The 15,080-nt window shown below is 43.6% G+C and overlaps 1 protein-coding gene across 5 annotated transcripts in view; it reads left to right on the forward strand.

The window, feature by feature from the left end:
• SUSD6 (sushi domain containing 6) overlaps positions 1–15,080 on the forward strand; it is a 123,522-nt gene that overhangs the window by 91,419 nt on the left and 17,023 nt on the right. For 2 of the 5 annotated variants that reach the window (XM_059722903.1, XM_059722904.1), the window contains exon 3: positions 10,793–10,867. The exons of 2 other annotated variants lie outside the window; for them this stretch is intronic. In XM_059722903.1, coding sequence (XP_059578886.1) covers positions 10,793–10,867 — 75 coding nt within the window. Of the gene's footprint in view, positions 1–10,792; positions 10,930–15,080 lie in introns of those variants that run through there. One more of the 5 variants, XM_059722905.1, reaches the window with a different exon arrangement.

The following is a 15,080-nucleotide window of genomic DNA, read 5'->3' on the forward strand; positions in this document are numbered from 1 at the left end:
TCCGTAAGTTAATCGCACATTGCCCTGAGTATCTGCTGCTCCCTTCTAGGTATTATATCGACATGACTAATGTATTGTTTTTATCTGTTCACCAACAAAGCAAGTCGCATGGGATAACCTAGTAGAGAAAGCAATGAGTGAAACTATTACAAATATTATATAAGCATTGTCAGGTGGCAACTTAACCATGCCCACAACTACCTGTGATAAACTTCTAATTATGGAAATTAAACTGAAGCCATCCCCAAAATAGGAGGAGCCTACACAAAAGGAAAAATGAAGTAGCAATAGCATTTCATAACTTGGCTTTCCATTTCGTAGAAGAGAAGAATCCCATTTACTTGGTCAAATTCCTTTCCAGTAGTAAATCTGTTGCTAGCAAAATTGGTTGCAATCCATAGTTCATGTGGCATTTTTATTAGAACTTAAAATACTTCACCAGGGGACTAGCATTGTTATCAGCGTTCTACAAATTGGGAAACAGGCCTGGAGGTGAAGTGACATGCCTAGCACCACTCAGTAAGCCAGTGACTGAACCAGGGATAGAACTCCAGAATCATGAATTCTGGTCCTGTTCTCTCCATTAAGCTGTCACTTCCCCTGTTGTGAGTTTAGTCTTTGTGTACATTGTACAGTAAAAGTCTGGACCCTTGAAACAACCTACAACCATCCTCAGCTGGAGCAAATTGTCATGGGTTCCTGGGGTTCTTTCTCATAAGGCAGCCCAGGATGAACAGTCCACTCGCATTGCAAAAGCTGCAGGGAAAGAGCAGAAATGGGGGGGGGGGGGGAGGGGTGCCAAGAACCCTTGTACAAGGCCTTATTTTCTTCTCTGAAACAATGTTTGTATTTCACTTGGTTCAGAATTAAGTGCTGAAGAATTTTAAACTAATACAAAAGAACATTTTCATGTGTGTATTTCTTATTGTCCCAAGGCGCTATTATGTGAGACACAGAACTGAAGTTTTTAACGTTCTTGAGGGCTTCTGGTCTTTTCCTGTGGATTTTATTTTGAAAACAGATTATATTGTTTAAAAAAATAAAATCTTCCTGATGAATAAGAGGAATGATAATCCACCCCTTTTATCTTGCCCTCTGGAGATTTACATGCAATTGCAAGCAGGTCACGTCTTGCAGATCATATCCCCACTAACCGTTGTTTCTATACTTTTTCCAACAAGGTATTTTCACTTTTTCCTGTGTTTGAGTCTAGTAGGGGCACAGGGGAAATGATGCCACTAGGCAAGCAATATTTTTTCCTCACCACTTATACTGTCATCCAGGTTTTAATAAGTTGTGACACCATGATAATTAACAGCCAGCAGAGCCCAGAGACTTAATAAAATTTGACTCTTCCCACTTGTACACTTCAAAGACAGCAATGTAGCATGATCACATAGAGTTGGTTCCAGGCTCACTAGCAGGGATCCTGGTTTTCTCTGTCTTTAAAAATCCAAAATTCTCTGAGAAAATCCAAGCTGCTGTGATTAAACCCCCCAAACTCTGTTTTTCCACGAGTGAAATGAAAGGCCACTATATATATAATGTAACAGATGGAGAGTGTTTTATTGACATTTACAATTTTAAAGTAATTTGGAAGCCTACCAGTGCCTCAGTCCATTATAATAAAATACATTCTAAATACGTATATATTTTGGTGTTTAGTTTTGGGTTTTTTATCATAGACAATCAGAGCACTGCCCCCCCCCCCCCCTCCAATTGACCGCTCACCAGGACACTGGTTCAGCTGCAGCTGTTCCCACAGCTGCTTTGTGGTGCTGTGCAGCATGGGTAGGCTGGTGCCCTGCCCATCCCCTTGCTGCAGCACCCCCAGCCCTTCCAAATCCCAAAGTGATAAAGCTAAATACACTGTATGTTTATAATCCCCTGTCCTTCTCTGCCCAATGTAAAGGGAGTGGGATTGGATCTTGGCTGTGTTTCTTCATACCATCATACCATTGTTCACTTTCAAAGCTTAAATTTCAACAAAAGTACAGCAAAATGATGCAAGTTTTTGAATTTCAAGCAGAAATGACTGAAGACTGTTTTCACTTTAATGCAGAGACAGACGATATAAATACTTACTTTTTATGAAACATATTAGAAGTTTTCAGTCTTTAAAAAAAAATAAAAATTAATCTAATCCTCTAGATGCACAAAAAAACTAAGTAAATTAACAGGTTAGGTGTAGGCATGGGGCCGCTCTGAAATATTTTGTCCTCCATGAAAGCTGTGGTACAAAATACCATACTGTGCACTTTATACCTCTGAGACAAGTTTGGGACTCTGTCCTTGTGGGCACTGTTCTGAGGATGACTCAAGATGGAAAACTTGATGCTGGAGAATGGAACTTGATTAGCACTAATAGTGACCTAATGTCAAGTAGAACGAGTGGCCAAGTCTTTTGTTAAATTAGCATGAAGGTATCAATCCAGACAAGACTGAGGTTCATAATGGCTAGATGGGGAAAACTACAAAAAAAAAAATAAAATCTGCAGTGATGTGCATACCCTTAAATAAGAGGGGCAAGCTTTTGCATAGGCTTGCAGTTTGGAGGTACCAGACGCAAGATTGCTTCTAGATGCTCTGACAGTAGCTGGTTGCCTCTTTATCTACCCTTGCAGGAGAGTGCAGTTGTTTTCCTACCAATATGAACCTTGCTGTTTCCGTTGTCATTGCAAGATTAGATTGCTGTAATGGGATCTACGTGGCACTGTGCACTGAGATCATTTGGAAACTGAAGCCAGTATAAAAAGTGGTTTCTCTCTTAATGAGCAGACGGTGTTATAAAATACCAGTGCTCTGTAACCTGAACTGATGACCTCCAGTTTCCAGATGGAGTTGAAGGTGTTGGTTGTAACCTCTGAGGCCCTTAAATGATTTGAGAACCTCATTATCCTTTGGGACTGCATGTCATTCAGTGTGGTAATACCTTGGTCTTGATACAGCTGTGTTGTTTAAATCAGAAACCCCTTGATTGAAAAAGCAGGGGATGTGAATGGCTTCAGTGGCAGAACTTAATTTTAGAAATCTCTCCCTCCTTTGGCCTGCCACAGTATGGATTTATTAGCCATTTGTATTCAGGAAGGCTGAAACAATACAGTGTGTTTCATACTTTCTTAGGTGGTGGTCAACATTGTGCTTTGCATGAAGTACTGCTAGTTATTCCAGGTGTTAGAGCCATGGACAAGCTGTGGAAAAACAGAAATAAAATACCATAAAGTACAGTGCTCACACTTTCTTAAAGTTTTTGCCTGTCTACAATGATATAGCTTTTTTTTTTTTTTTTGGAAAAAAAGGAGCTAGAAATGTGGATCTTTGTATATACTGTATATTTAAGGATTAATAAAAGGTATTGCATTCCAGGTGTATGTACTTTTTGGTCCAACAGCAGACTGTCCCACAGCTCTGGTGTGGGGCTGGAGGAGAATACTGTCTTACTAGCAGTGCTGAGTGGAGTGTCTACTGCAGTGGTGCTCAACTTTTTTTAGACTTGAGTCACGCTTTGGAAAATGCCAGCTCTTCATTTTCACTTTTTTGTGAAAGTTATCATACAGTTCTCATATTACAAAGAACTCAAAAAGACCATGACTATGGGTTTCTATTTGAAATCTCTGGTTTTATCCTGTAAATTAAGTGCTAATATTGTGTGGGATTCTGTGCCATCCTTGAAAGGATCTCGAAGCACCCTGGTAGAAAATCACTGTGCATGTGCACACAAAGTTTGTGAAAGTAGTGCAGTAGCTCTTCCTTACTTTCTTAAATCCTTCTGTTTAGTTGCTTCTCAGCAACATGCTCACCACTCAACTGCCTTAATTGAAAGAGAATTCTTTGGCTGACCTTGTTGTCTTGTTCAGGAATACCCTCTGGTTTCTTAGCCCCTGGGGTGTTAAAATAGCTGAAATCCTCTTTTATTTAAGTACCCATTTAATTTCAACTTTGGTTTGAAGTAAACCACAGGCAGGACCATCCTGGGGGTGGGTGCCAATCAGGGCGACTGCCCCAGGCCCTGCACTTTGGGTGGGCCCTGCGGAGCCGGGCAGAGCAGCACAGCAACTCTGCGCTGCTGCTGGCTTCATGCCTGGTTGCTTGGTACCCCTCCCCCTCTCCGCCACCGAATCTGCCGCTGGCTTTCTTGCATTCGGGGGTGGGACCCCACACAGGCTGATTTGTCCCAGGCTCTGCACCCTGCTCAGGTCATCTCTGGCCACGCGTACTCTTTGCACTGTCTTTCCCATCACCCATAAACTAAAGGACAAGCATACAGTAACACTGTTATAGTGCTGGACAGTTTAGAAAGGCATGCAAGTTCTGACCTTGAACAGCTCTCCAACCTCTCCTCTTGAATTGTGACTACAGACTTGAGAAGCCAAGTCCAAGCAGACTGGACACATTGGTTTGCCCATTTGTTAGGAAAACACCTGGTTGAAGATCTACACCTGCCCCACCTCCAACTCTTGTCACCATATTCAGGTTGTCTTGGAGTAATCTCTGAGAGGAGTAAGTGTTCTGGCTTTTATGCCTGCCACTCCTCAGACTGAGCTCTGTGGGTGGTTCCTCACCTCTTGCAGATGAAACCAGCAGACTGAATACTGCTTTTGAATTGGGCACAGTCTGAAATGGAGGAAACTATTACCCTTAGGTTAGGGACAGAAATTGCACATAAACTGGTACAAGTGATTGGAAACCAGTTCACATCTGTAACACAACAAGTTCAGTGCACATAAACCATTTTCAAAGTCGCCAAAACCAGTTCAAGATAAACCTGGATGGATATAGTATCAGACTTAACTGATTTGGGTTAAACTAGTTTCTTGAACTTCTGTCCCAGATCTTGGGAAACAGCAGCTATGCTAAATGTTGTATCTTTATTCTAAAGATCCTTGATTTGTTCAACAAAACATGTTCAAGTGTGTTTTAAGAAGTTATTAATCTTGTCCCTGATTGACTAGTTAGTAAACAACTGAATGCTTACATTGACACGTCTCCTGGTTGGGGGAGGCTTTTTAAGTGTTGGGGGGTGGCTAGATGAAAAGAAAATCCCACTATTAAGCCCTCGGTCTTGAAATTTGCAAGGGGTTAAAATAAGTCATACTGAAAACAGCTTGTAAGAATAAGCAAAATTTCTCCAGTATTGGGAAATTCCTACTAGGTAGCATCAAGTAAACTAGCCTTACTCAGCATGACTTGTACCTTTCATGCAACCACTTGCAGAGACATTTCTGTAGTCTGGGACTTTTAACTTTTTTTAGTTGTGTTTCAATGTAAATGAAAAAATGATTTTTGACCACACAGCAAACTCCATGTAAATGCCATTCTTGGGACAGGCTCAGACAGCTTCCAAGCTCAATACTTTCCAGACAGCTTGAGTCAGAACAGGCAACAGCAGTTGTTGCAGAAGGGCTAAAAAATGAATTGATTTTAAACTCCACAAAAAAAGCTGTTGGTGGTTGAGAAAAGGCTACAGTGATAGGTTGTAAAGTGACATGGCTAGTAAGAGAATCTTCCTATTCACAAATGTGAAGATTTAATTAATTGTTTCCTTGAATTTTAAAATGTGCAATGCCCTGTGTAAGTTACTAATTCTCATAACCCCTTCTTGAGCTAGGTTCTTCAGGTACCTAGGCATCTGTCTCAGCTCCTCATTCTAAGGCTATCAAGTTATTTTGACAGATTGTTGCTATCATTTTGAATCACTTTCTTTCCTTTGTGAGAAAAAAAGATTTAGAAGTTACTACTGGAGCTATCAGTGGAAGGAAAAGAAGTACTTGATGTGCACAGGCTGGCTGTGCAGAATACAATGAAAATGCTATGAGAGAGTCCATGCTATGTGGGCTTTTGCTTGGTTTTTTTTGTTTAATGAAGGCTGAAACCAAAGGCAGTGAGCTTGCTAGGGAAACTATCTCAATCTGTTTGGTTTTTGTGGTGTTGTTGAAGGAACAAGGTAGAACTCATATTTCAAAAGCAGCATCTGGACATTGCAAATTGTATAGGGTGTTAGTAAAGCCCCTGTTTAATTTTCCTTCACTGATGCATGGAAGTAATTTTGGGGATGCAAAGGATGGAGAGGATGGGAAGATGATCTAGTAAAATAATGAGACAGATGTGTTTTGAAGTCTCCACTTTGTCAAAAGGACAGGATCCTGCACTGAAGCAAAGCTAACCATTTTTGGAACCTCTGCATCCTGGGTTTCCAACACAGCCCAAATGAACCCTTTTTATTCTGCTCTTGTGCTGCAGGAGACTGGGAGCCTCCCTTCTCACTGACGAGGTATAGGTTGTAGCCATGTTGGTCTAAGGATGCAGGCAGGCAAGGTTATTTGAGTAAATCTGATTATTTTTTATTGGACTAAAATAGTTGGGAAAAATTATTTGCAAGCTTTTGGGTATAAATGCCTTGCATCAGGCTGAGGAAGCAACTGCAGTTGGCCTGTGCACATGGGGCGTTTGGCTTTCAGCTCTCTGTCAGGGACACCATTTATCTGGAGAGCTCAAAGCACTTTATAGATATTACGTTGACTAAGAACAGCACATGAAATGACTGTCACTAAGATGGATTACCAGCTCAGCCCTGCTGAAAGGCCCTGTACTTGTATTGATTTATAGTAGTGTCTAGAAGTCCCAGATACAACAAGGGGACCTTGATTCTAGATGCTTAAGTGTCTAGATTGTAGATACTTAAGGACCAGGCTTAAAAATCAAAGCCATGTTCAAATTTTAGGGCCTGTCAACAAAAATTTTAACAAGTTTGAGGGAATTGGGTTAGCCCTGTAGTTCCTAATCGCATTGGAACATGGCTTTGTTCATTTAGTAATACAATTATCCTACTGATTGTTCTTCTTTGAACAGGCAAAGTCAGCCTAGTGCTGTTGCTGGAGCACTGCTGGATTAAAATAACAGTCCAGCTTTCCTTATGTAGATTAGTTTATTTCAGACCTGAAAACTCTGCTTCACTATGCTCATTTGTGTGCAGCCCTCTATGGGGTGTCAACATCTTTGTTGTTCCCGTGTCCCTCCTTCCCTGATTATTCCTTCCCATCCTAATGCTTAGAGTGGAAGGAGGAAATGGTTCAAAAGGGGCAAAAGCAATTAGATACCTAATCCCTCATTGGTAGTCCATTGATAAGTCTAACTCAGGGACATTTTCAACTGCACAAGTCTAAAACTTCATTTTAAATAAATTTATAGAGGTCCCAAACACTACTAGCAACTGACTAGAACTTTACTTTTTACAAGTATAGAAATTCAGATTTAGGAGCATGATGTGATATCTTTCTTTTCCCTTTAGTTTTATTACCAGAGAGGAAAAAGGCATAGGAAAAAAAAATAATATTTTAATCACAAGGAAGACAATATCCTTAATTATAGTGCCATTAGCAGACTGCCTCCATGGTTGGCTAATCATGGCAGAGCATTAATAAGCATACAGATTTTTTTTGCTACTGTATAACATGTTAATTGAGATAATTCAACTCTGTGCTTCTCCTGAGTCACCAGCTGGGTGACTGTATTGGTGGAAGACTGCAATTAGAGTCTTTTTTTTTTCTTCCCCTTTTTTTTGTCTTTTTAAAAATGCATTGGCATGTATGGAACTTCTATGAATGGGCCCTTTACTGTACACAGTGTAAGCACTTGTGTCTAATTATATAAATGCCCAGCTATATGATTATATATACAAATCTACTTTCTTCAGTTTCATCTCATTTACTCGCTTAGTACATGAAAAATTAAGCCTCCTCTTTGAAATGCTTCTTTGCTAGGGAAACTGTAATTTCTCAATAAAGGTCTTAGTCCTTCTCAGTTTGAAATGTTGTCATTGACTTCAATGGGAGCAGCATCAGGCTCAGATGAGGCTAGAGAGCTGGTTTCTGTTGGATTTTGTCTGCTTCAATTAACTACCAGCCAAAGAAAGTTATGTTTTGGGATGTTTCTAGGAAGGCCTGAAATGTTTCCTGGGCAGGGTGTTTGGAAGTGTGTATTCACTTACAATAGAGGCCTTTTATTACATTCTGCTGTGAATAGAGTATAAAGAGGTTCTTTAACCCCAATGGTTATGTCTGGGATCTGGCAGCTGATGCCATTTCTGATTTGTGCCTCAGGAGATGAGCCATCTGCTCATGTGCTAGAGAAACCCAGACTACTTGAGAGAAGATATCTAGGGAAGGCCCCTCACTATAAGACTACCAGTTCCCCCCAAACCTTCCTTTTGCTAGAAACCTGCAAAAAATGTGGGCATCTGATATAACTGCATTGTTATCCTGTGAAGTCTGGCTCTAAAAAGTCTGTTAAAGTCTGAACATTATACAAGATTCTTGGGCAGCTTGCTGCAGTTATAAATACTGTGTTTGCTCAAATACAAGATGAGTTTTTCCCCCAATCAGCATGGGGAAAAAATTCCCTTGTTTTATATTCACATACAAGGAAACCTCAATAAATACACTGTCTATCATAAAACTGCTGCCAAAAGCAGCACGTGCTCAGTAATGGGCACCAACTGTGAAATTAAATGTAGCCAGCACCGAGCATGATTATAAAACATACTGCTACAACAAGGATAGGTTAGTGCAGCTCATCTGAAGAAGACATATGGTAGTGCCCATTAAGTGCAGTCCCCTTCATTGCTGACTTTTTCAAGTCATGGTGAGCCACTACATTGTATGCATTTCACATTCCTTTTCACTCCCACAGCTAAGCTGCACCTTCAGCTTTCCTATTTCCAGTGATTTTTGTTTCTTCATCGGCATTAAAAGTCTGGCAAGCATCACCAAATGGGGCCCCACACTGCTCATCCAGAATCTCTCTATTGCCCCCTCTCTTGGCCTGTTGTAAATGATTAGTATGGTTCTGCCCTCCATGAGGTGGAGTTGAACCAGGCTGACCTGTGCTTCGTCTTTGTATACATTTTTAAAGGATGCCAGGACTCGTGACAAAAACACCCGGTTCCAGTCATGAGCTGAGGGGGGAGGGGTGCAGGAAGAGCACTAATGAGCACATGGCTCCTGTATTCTGGGGATCTGGATCTCTCACACTTATTGAGCAGTGCTGAGTTTTTGAGTAATCATGGTTTGTAATGTTGTTGACTCTGGTAGGGCCCAGGCAAATGAAGTATATGGTAAATTGAGCCATTTGACTTTAAAGTCAAATGGCTTTAGTTTAATATCATGCATAATTTGTTATGTATGTATGTATGGATATAAAAGTGCTGCTTAAAAATGTTTATGGGGTACCTGTGCTAAAAGTTCCAGCAGTTTCAAAACAGGTAAATGCATCAGTTCTGGATGAGCTTAAGTCTATGGTTACCTAAAGTAATTTTCCTATATACAAATTACTACAAGTATGTTTACTTCAAGGTCAAGCTTACTTCCAAGTGCTCGGGAAGACCAAGGTCTGAAAGTAAAGTAGGGGAGGATTGTTTCTACTTACAAGCAGTAGATACAGTAAGTGGGTGAAAGAAGGGCCAGAAGTCACGAACAGGGTATTGTGAGATTGTGCCTGCTTGGGTGAGTTACAAGTATACTGTTTAGTAGGGAACACCAGGAGGTCAGCACAGCTTTTCAGGATTTGGCTCAATCACTATTGGGGTTTACAGCGTAGTTGTAGTGATGGGCTTGAGGGTGATTTTAAAGTCAACCCTAACAATCAGCATAGATTGGCCCCAGTGCAGCTTGCCATCAGCTAGAAACTGCACCCACACCCCAGTCAGGAACTGGAGACCTGGGACAAGTAGTGGTGGTGTGAACCCAGCTCTCAGATGCCTGACCCCAGCACAGGTGCAGGGAGAGCCTCTGGCCACTCATGTACTGCAGAAGCCATGTGGTCTACATCTGACGGGAGCAAAGTTGTTCCAACCTGCAGCTTGAAAAGGTTGCCAGCTGCTGGCATTGAATCCTGTGTGTGTGGCTACAATTGTGGGTTGAGGGTGTAGGGACATTAAAATTTGCTGCCACTGTGTAAAAGCTTACATATCTGAGCTGCCCCTTCTAGTGACCTGGGTGCACGTTTTTGAATGTTGCTACTGGAGAAGAATCATCTCTAAGACTGCCAGTACCTCTGTTAGCCAAGAACATGGCTTTAAAATATTGGGTATAGGGAGGAGGCAGGCTCTCAAATGGTCTCCCCAGAAGTCCCAGTCCCAGTCTGGTAAATGCTGCCTGACTCATACCCAACAACTCAGAGAAACTCATAAGCCTAAAGCATGTGAGCCTGCCCATTAGTAACATGAGCTATCTCATTTATATTTAGAATACTTGAGGAGCCATCTCCTAATCAGATGTTAGCTATGAAGCTAGGTATTCATAATGGTGAGAACAATGGAGTCAGCTTGCCCAAAAATAAACCAGTGGTGGGATACTACTATACTAAAGGCTTTAGTGTGCAGGAAGGCAAACACTGATTGCTGCTTATGTCAAGATATTAAAATCCTGAAAAATCGGGTTGGGTCTCTATATGGCTTGCTCCAATAACCATTTCCATGCCTAGCAGTTTGTGGCCTGCTAGTCCATCCCTTCATATAACTGCTTTCTGAACCAGAGGGGCGGGCGGGCAGGCAGGCAGGCAGAAAGATGATGGGAGCCCATATTACGTGGTCCCCATTTTCAAAAAGGGGAGGAAGGAGGACCCGGGCAACTATAGGCCAGTCAGTCTCACCTCCATCCTTGGTAAAGTATTTGAAAAAATTATCAAGGCTCACATTTGTGAGAGCCCGGCAGGGCAAATTATGCTGAGGGGAAACCAGCATGGGTTTGTGGCGGGCAGATCGTGCCTGACCAACCTAGTCTCTTTCTATGACCAGGTTACGAAACGCCTGGACACAGGAGGAGGAGGAGTGGATGTCGTATACCTGGACTTCAGGAAGGCCTTCGATACGGTATCCCACCCCATTCTGGTGAACAAATTAAGAGGCTGTGATGTGGATGACTGCACAGTTCGGTGGGTGGCGAATTGGCTAGAGGGTCGCACCCAAAGAGTCGTGGTAGATGGGTCGGTCTCGACCTGGAAGGGTGTGGGTAGTGGGGTCCCGCAGGGTTCGGTCCTTGGACCGATACTCTTTAATGTCTTCATCAGCGACTTGGACGTGGGAGTGAAATGTACTCTGTCCAAGTTTGCAGATGACACAAAGCTATGGGGAGAAGTGGACACGCTGGAGGGCAGGGAACAGCTGCAGGCAGACCTGGATAGGCTGGACAAGTGGGCAGAAAACAACAGGATGCAGTTCAACAAGGAGAAATGCAAAGTGCTGCACCTAGGGAGGAAAAATGTCCAGCACACCTACAGCCTAGGGAATGACCTGCTGGGTGGCACGGAGGTGGAAAGGGATCTTGGAGTCCTAGTGGACTCCAAGATGAACATGAGCCGGCAGTGTGACGAAGCCATCAGAAAAGCCAATGGCACTTTATCGTGCATCAGCAGATGCATGACAAATAGGTCCAGGGAGGTGATACTTCCCCTCTATCGGGCGCTGGTCAGACCGCAGTTGGAGTACTGCGTGCAATTCTGGGCGCCGCACTTCAAGAAGGATGCGGATAACCTGGAGAGGGTACAGCGAAGGGCAACTCGTATGGTCAAGGGCCTGCAGACCAAGCCCTACGAGGAGAGACTAGTGAAACTGGACCATTTCAGCCTCCGCAAGAGAAGGTTGAGAGGCGACCTAGTGGCTGCCTATAAGTTCATCACGGGGGCACAGAAGGGAATTGGTGAGGATTTATTCACCAAGGCGCCCCCGGGAGTTACAAGAAACAATGGCCACAAGCTAGCAGAGAGCAGATTTAGACTGGACATTAGGAAGAACTTCTTCACAGTTCGAGTGGCCAAGGTCTGGAACGGGCTCCCAAGGGAGGTGGTGCTCTCCCCTACCCTGGGGGTCTTCAAGAGGAGGTTAGACGAGTATCTAGCTGGGGTCATTTAGACCCAACACTCTTTCCTGCTTATGCAGGGGGTCGAACTTGATGATCTATTGAGGTCCCTTCCGACCCTAACATCTATGAATCTATTAGTGACATTTCTGTACAACCTAGGAATTAGTTTCACCTTGGAAAAGAGGAGAGTGGTTTTGCTATAGCTGATGCAGAGGGGTGTAAAATAAACACATCTATTCCCTACTCCAAGTCATACTGCTTCTTAGAGAAGAGTTCCTGAGCTGTCAGGTCAGGTTTTGCAGGTTGCTGGTGGCATACAGGGGAGGAGGAAGGGCCATGACCTGTGTTGGTTTTAACTCTCAGGACAGGTGATAGCTGGTCCCCTTCACTAGCCATCTCTTGTAATCAAACATAAGTGTTGCTTTATGAAGGAAGGAAATGTGTGCATGATTGGCCTTTTTACTTAGAGTCTGAACGCTCTATGTTTAAGATGAGATCTTGAGAATCTCTGTTCTGTAGTCATGGTGTTTCAGATGACAAAATTGGTGATAGCAGAAGTGCTGGCCTCTCTACGAACCAGCTCCCAGGCAGTGGTGGAGCAAGAGGTTTTGACTGGAGGAACCCTTTAAAGCAGTATTGGCAGGAATATTTCTTTTCCCAGGACAGCAAACAGCTGACTAGCCGAACCCTTTTGGGGGCAGGAGGATGAAGTTCTCGTGAGAAAAGGAGCTAGCCTGGACAATGAGTTTCCTGTCTGCCAGCTGGGAAGATTTATATAATAAAAGCTTTCAATGTTGAAAATGGCATTGCATGCATTCTTTCTTTCTGTATCACTTTTTCTGGTTCCCTTTGTTGTGTACACAAGTGGCTTCTTAGTGCTGAGTGGGGAGATTTTCCTTGTTGAGTGTAGGGGCTTTAAGCCATCAATTTCTGTGGACTTTCAACTTGAAAAGAATCCTATCTCTCACAAGACACTTCCCAATGTGTTCTGGTATAAATCCATGCCGTGTTGTCTCTCAGAGTCTGCAGACAGTCATGTTGGTGCCTTTCCTTCTGCTCATACCTTGGACAAGCAGACAAAAAGGGAAATTTCTCAGGCCAATTCCCTGCTCATCAGAACCTGAAGGGCAGCAGTAGTGCTGTTTTGGATGGTCAGGTTGTATCTTGCAGTTCTGCATGAGCAGTCTGAGCACCAGAGACCCACTCTAGTTTATATTCAGGAAAAGTAAGGGACCCAGAAGAAAGGCCGAGATTGAGGAGTAAATTAGCAGAGACCTCCTGGCTCTTTATCTGCCCTCAGGTCCATTCTCAAAACAGCCGTGGAGGATAATGGAAGGGTGAAGTAATGGAGACGTGTCCCACTTCTTGTATGAGAAGCTGTAGACAGGGGAGAAGACACAAATACTTCTCTTGCCAAGAAGAGTGTAGAGCAGGTGAAGTGTGGATGGTACACTCAAAAGGATCAGTAGCCTGCTAACCAGAGGCTAAGGTGGAACTTGTTACCCCAGGGATGGCACTTCATTAGATCCCTGGGTGGGGGAACAGTAGAGAGGGACATGCTTCCTATCTCTGAGTAGCAACACTTGTCTTGCCTCTGGCTGGTAAGGACCAGTAAATCTTCCAGAACCTGATCTCATTTCTACTGTTCAGAGTATTCAAGAGAATACAAGTTGTAGGCATATTATATATAAAAGGGCTTAGTCAGTTTGCCTGTGTCTGTCCATCCTTAATGCTCTTGTGGGGCATGGCTCCAGCCAGTGCTGGGTCAAGAATGACCCGGGGGGGGTTGGAGCTACCCACCTCCCCGTGCCACTGGTTCTGCCGCTGCCTCCCAGGAGTAAGGGGGGGGGAAGCTTGCACACGGCCACCGCCACCCAACACTGTGCTGCTGCCACTCTGCATCCAGCCACATGCCATACCCCTACCCCCCCCCCCCCACTGCATCTGGCACCATGCCACATGTTCAATATATATTGAACATGTGGCAAGGTAGCCATGCCATTGCAGCATGCCAGGCACATGATGGGGCTTGGTTGACAGCCCCCCAGTGCAGTCCTGAATGGGGCAACACCGGATTGGAAGGGGTCAGCGCTAAATCACTGTTTAGTGTCAGGTGTGTCTCTGTTTCCCCAAGTATAAAAAGAGATGAAAACACCCTTTCCTGCCAGTGGAGGTGACATCAGTAATACTTGTGACTTTCTCAAATGTGTCCATGACAAATGCACCAGGAAAAACATGAGGGAATGACTTATTCCATCATCGTCTGGCCTGAAGAAAATAAGGCAGGGGCCGCCTACCTTGTGAGGGGGGTGAAAACACTAAGCAGCTGCCTCATTCTCTTGTGTATCGTCCATCCTGGGCACTGAATGAGGCAGGGATCTGTGGAGGAGGGAAAAACAGTATGCATGCATGTAATTGAAGGCTGCATTCCAAAGTTTTTGCACAAGGAAGCCAATTTAAGGTTGCACAGGGAGAACTTGAATTCTGATCTTGCCAAGCTTTTAAGTGCTTGGCTGTAACTTAATTTTTTTTTTATTTTTTAAGGATAGCTTTTTGTGCATGTAACTTGCAGAGAATCACCAGCGTAGGTGGCCCTTTACAGCGGAGTGAAGCAAACAAAGAAGGGGAACACCGCCCAAGAGGGCTTCTGATCTAAAAGGCTTGTGTGGGTGTAGTGCAAAAGAGCAGAGAACAGAAGAAACACTGTTGGCCATTAATCTAGTGAGGGGTGAGAATCAATAGGAAAGCTGTATGAGAATCCCACATCCCTGCCCTCAGGAACGGGACCAAGCTGGCTGGTTCTCCACAGTATGTTCTATAATAGCACCCATTCAGATTTTCCTGAAATAAAACATACTATTCTAGAGGGACTTGTTCAGTAGGTGACTGAGCATAATACCCTGGTGCTCAGTTTATGGGCTAGGCCCAATGCCATGATAACTCTGAGCTAGATGTTTAAACCTTCCCTTCCCCATCTGGGTGAAGATGCAGCAGAGGTGCTAGAAATGTACCACGTAGGGAGGCACAAACTTCTGCATGGGAGACGCCATCTGGAAGAACTCGGCAAAAACCATACAGAAGAGCAGCTGGTCAATCAACCTTCCTATAAAGTGCTCCAGACATAGTGGGCATGCAAGTGGTGTTCAGCCTCTTCCTCAGTGCTAAGGCTTTATAGTAGTGTCTGTGGAGCAGGCTGTTGGACAGTGGGGGTATACAAGGTGAGAG

Source organism: Alligator mississippiensis, chromosome 2 (assembly GCF_030867095.1).
Source record: "Alligator mississippiensis isolate rAllMis1 chromosome 2, rAllMis1, whole genome shotgun sequence".
Taxonomy (NCBI): Eukaryota; Metazoa; Chordata; order Crocodylia; family Alligatoridae; genus Alligator; species Alligator mississippiensis.